The sequence below is a fragment of the Calidris pugnax genome, unplaced genomic scaffold (genome assembly GCF_001431845.1).
Source record: "Calidris pugnax isolate Ruff unplaced genomic scaffold, ASM143184v1 scaffold434, whole genome shotgun sequence".
Taxonomy (NCBI): domain Eukaryota; kingdom Metazoa; phylum Chordata; class Aves; order Charadriiformes; family Scolopacidae; genus Calidris; species Calidris pugnax.
Genome location: NW_015091143.1, coordinates 82,534 through 84,627, shown reverse-complemented (window position 1 = coordinate 84,627; position 2,094 = coordinate 82,534). Strand labels below are relative to the sequence as shown.

Here is a 2,094-nt window from a genome sequence, read left to right as displayed (position 1 = left end):
GGGTTAGGGTGTCGGGTTAGGGTGTCGGGTTAGGGTGTCGGGTTAGGGTTAGGGTTAGGGTTAGGGTTAGGGGGGGGGGTGGGGGTAGGGGGGGGGGGCAGGTGAGGACGGGGAGGGACAGCGGGGGTCGGGGTGGTGTGTGGGGAGACCGGGGGGACCAGAGACACTGGAGGGGGACACGGAGATGTATAGGGACCTTGGAGACAACCTGGTGACAGCAGGGGGGGGACACTGGCACAGTGGGGGGGACATTGGCACAGTGGGGGGGACATTGGCACAGTGGGGGGGACCTGGAGGCCGCAGTGAGGAAATGGGGTTGAAAGTGGGCACATTTGGGACACGTGTGACCCCAGGGGGACCCGGAGGTGACAAAGGGGACAGCTCACGCGGATGCCGGCGTCCCGCTTGGCCTCGGCCTCCCCGACGCGGGCGTCGCGCTGGACCTGCGCCGTGCGGCCCTTCCCCAGCGAGTGCAGGTAGTCCTGGGGACAAGGGGACGTTGGGGACATTATCACCCCACCCCATCCCACCCCAACTCCAGCCACCCTTCCCCCAACCAACGCTGGAGGCCCCAAGAACGGCCCCATCCCTGTGTGGTGTCCTCATCCCTCCCTTTCTGGATGTCCCCAAGCTCTGTCCCTACCCCAGTAACCCCATTCCCACCCTGGGACGATGTCCCTGTCCTTCACCCAGTGTCCCCACCCCCACGTCTCTGCTCCTCTGTCTCCGTCCCAACGTCTCTCTCTCTCGGTCCCCACATCCCTTTTTCTGTCACTCTCATCCACAGGTGGTTGTCCCCATTCCTGGATGATTGTCCCCATCCCCGGACCGTCGTCCCTGTACCCACAGTGCCCTGTGCCCTCATGTCTTCAGCACAGTGATGTCCACGTCCCTCCCATGTCCCTGGTGCCACCTGGCCACTGTAAATGTCCTTTAGGGTGTAGGTGACCATGTTGACACCCTTGTCCCCGCTGTATCCCCTTGTGTCTGCTCTCTGGTTCTCCCCCAAGTCATCATGGATGCCCTCCAGAGCGCAACTAGCCACGTTGATACCCTTTTTCCTACCATGTCTCTTGTATTCCCCATCTCTTGTCCTCCTGGTGTCACCATGGATGTCCATCAGGGTGTAGCTGACCATGCTGACACCTTTATCCCCACTATGTCCCCTCTCTGCCCTCCTCCCAATGTCCTCTGGTCGTTGTAGATGTTCTTCACAGTGTAGAGGACCATGTTGACATCCAGATCTCCACCCTATCCCCCTTTCTGGTGCCACCCAGTCACCATAGACATCCATCAAGGTGTAGCTGACCACGTTGACACCCTTGTCCCCACCCTGTCCCCTGTCTGTTCCCCCCAGGTACCACCTGGTCATCGTGGATGTCCTTCAGGGTGTAGCTGACCACGCTGATCCCCATGTTGACCAGGTCGGACGAGGCCACGTTGAAAACCTGCTCCGAGAACTTCTGCCGGTCCTTGTAGATCTCCTGGGGGTGGGATGTGGGGGGCGGGGCTTAGGTTGGGTGTGGCCAAGGGGGGCAGGGTCTCCCAAGGGGGCAGGGGCCACCAGGGTAGGGCTTGGAGCTCCCACCAGGGGCGTTCCTGGGGGTGTGTCCTCAAAGGGGTGTAGCTTCACAGGACAGGGGGCGGGGCTTCTTGCATGTTAAGGGTGGGGCTTCCACCTGGGGAGGGTGTGGAGCTTCCATGAGGTGAAGAACCCATTGGGGTAGGCCTTCCATGGGGAGGAGCTTGAACAAAGAGGCGGAGCCTCTGGAAGTAGAGCACCCATTAGGGGGTGGAGCTTCAGGGTGCGACTTTTTCTGGGGGTGGGGCTTCCAAAAAGGGGTGTGGCTCATACCAAGGGGGTGGGGCTTATAGGGAAATGGAGATTCCATGAGGATGTAGGCCTCGTGGAAGGGAGGTGGTCGCCCCCTCCTCACCTCCACGGTCATGTGGGCCATGATGGCCCGTTGGTGGCCCTCCAGGGTCTCCAGGGCGATCTGGGCGATCTCGCTCTCCGACTTGCCCAGGAACATCTGACAGGCGGCCGCCAGCATCTCCTTGTTCTGCCCCTGGATCTTCACCTGCACCCCCACG

At 61.5% G+C, this 2,094-nt stretch overlaps 1 protein-coding gene across 1 annotated transcript in view; it reads right to left on the bottom strand.

The window, feature by feature from the left end:
• Positions 1-2,094, bottom strand: part of LOC106897895 (flotillin-1-like) — a gene marked incomplete at its 3' end in the record, with an annotated part of 11,011 nt that overhangs the window by 3,311 nt on the left and 5,606 nt on the right. The window contains exons 2-4 of the mRNA XM_014958870.1: positions 1,938-2,081; positions 1,365-1,484; positions 387-482 (exon numbers count right to left, since the gene is read on the bottom strand). Coding sequence (XP_014814356.1) covers positions 387-482; positions 1,365-1,484; positions 1,938-2,081 — 360 coding nt within the window. The remainder of the gene's footprint in view (positions 1-386; positions 483-1,364; positions 1,485-1,937; positions 2,082-2,094) is intronic.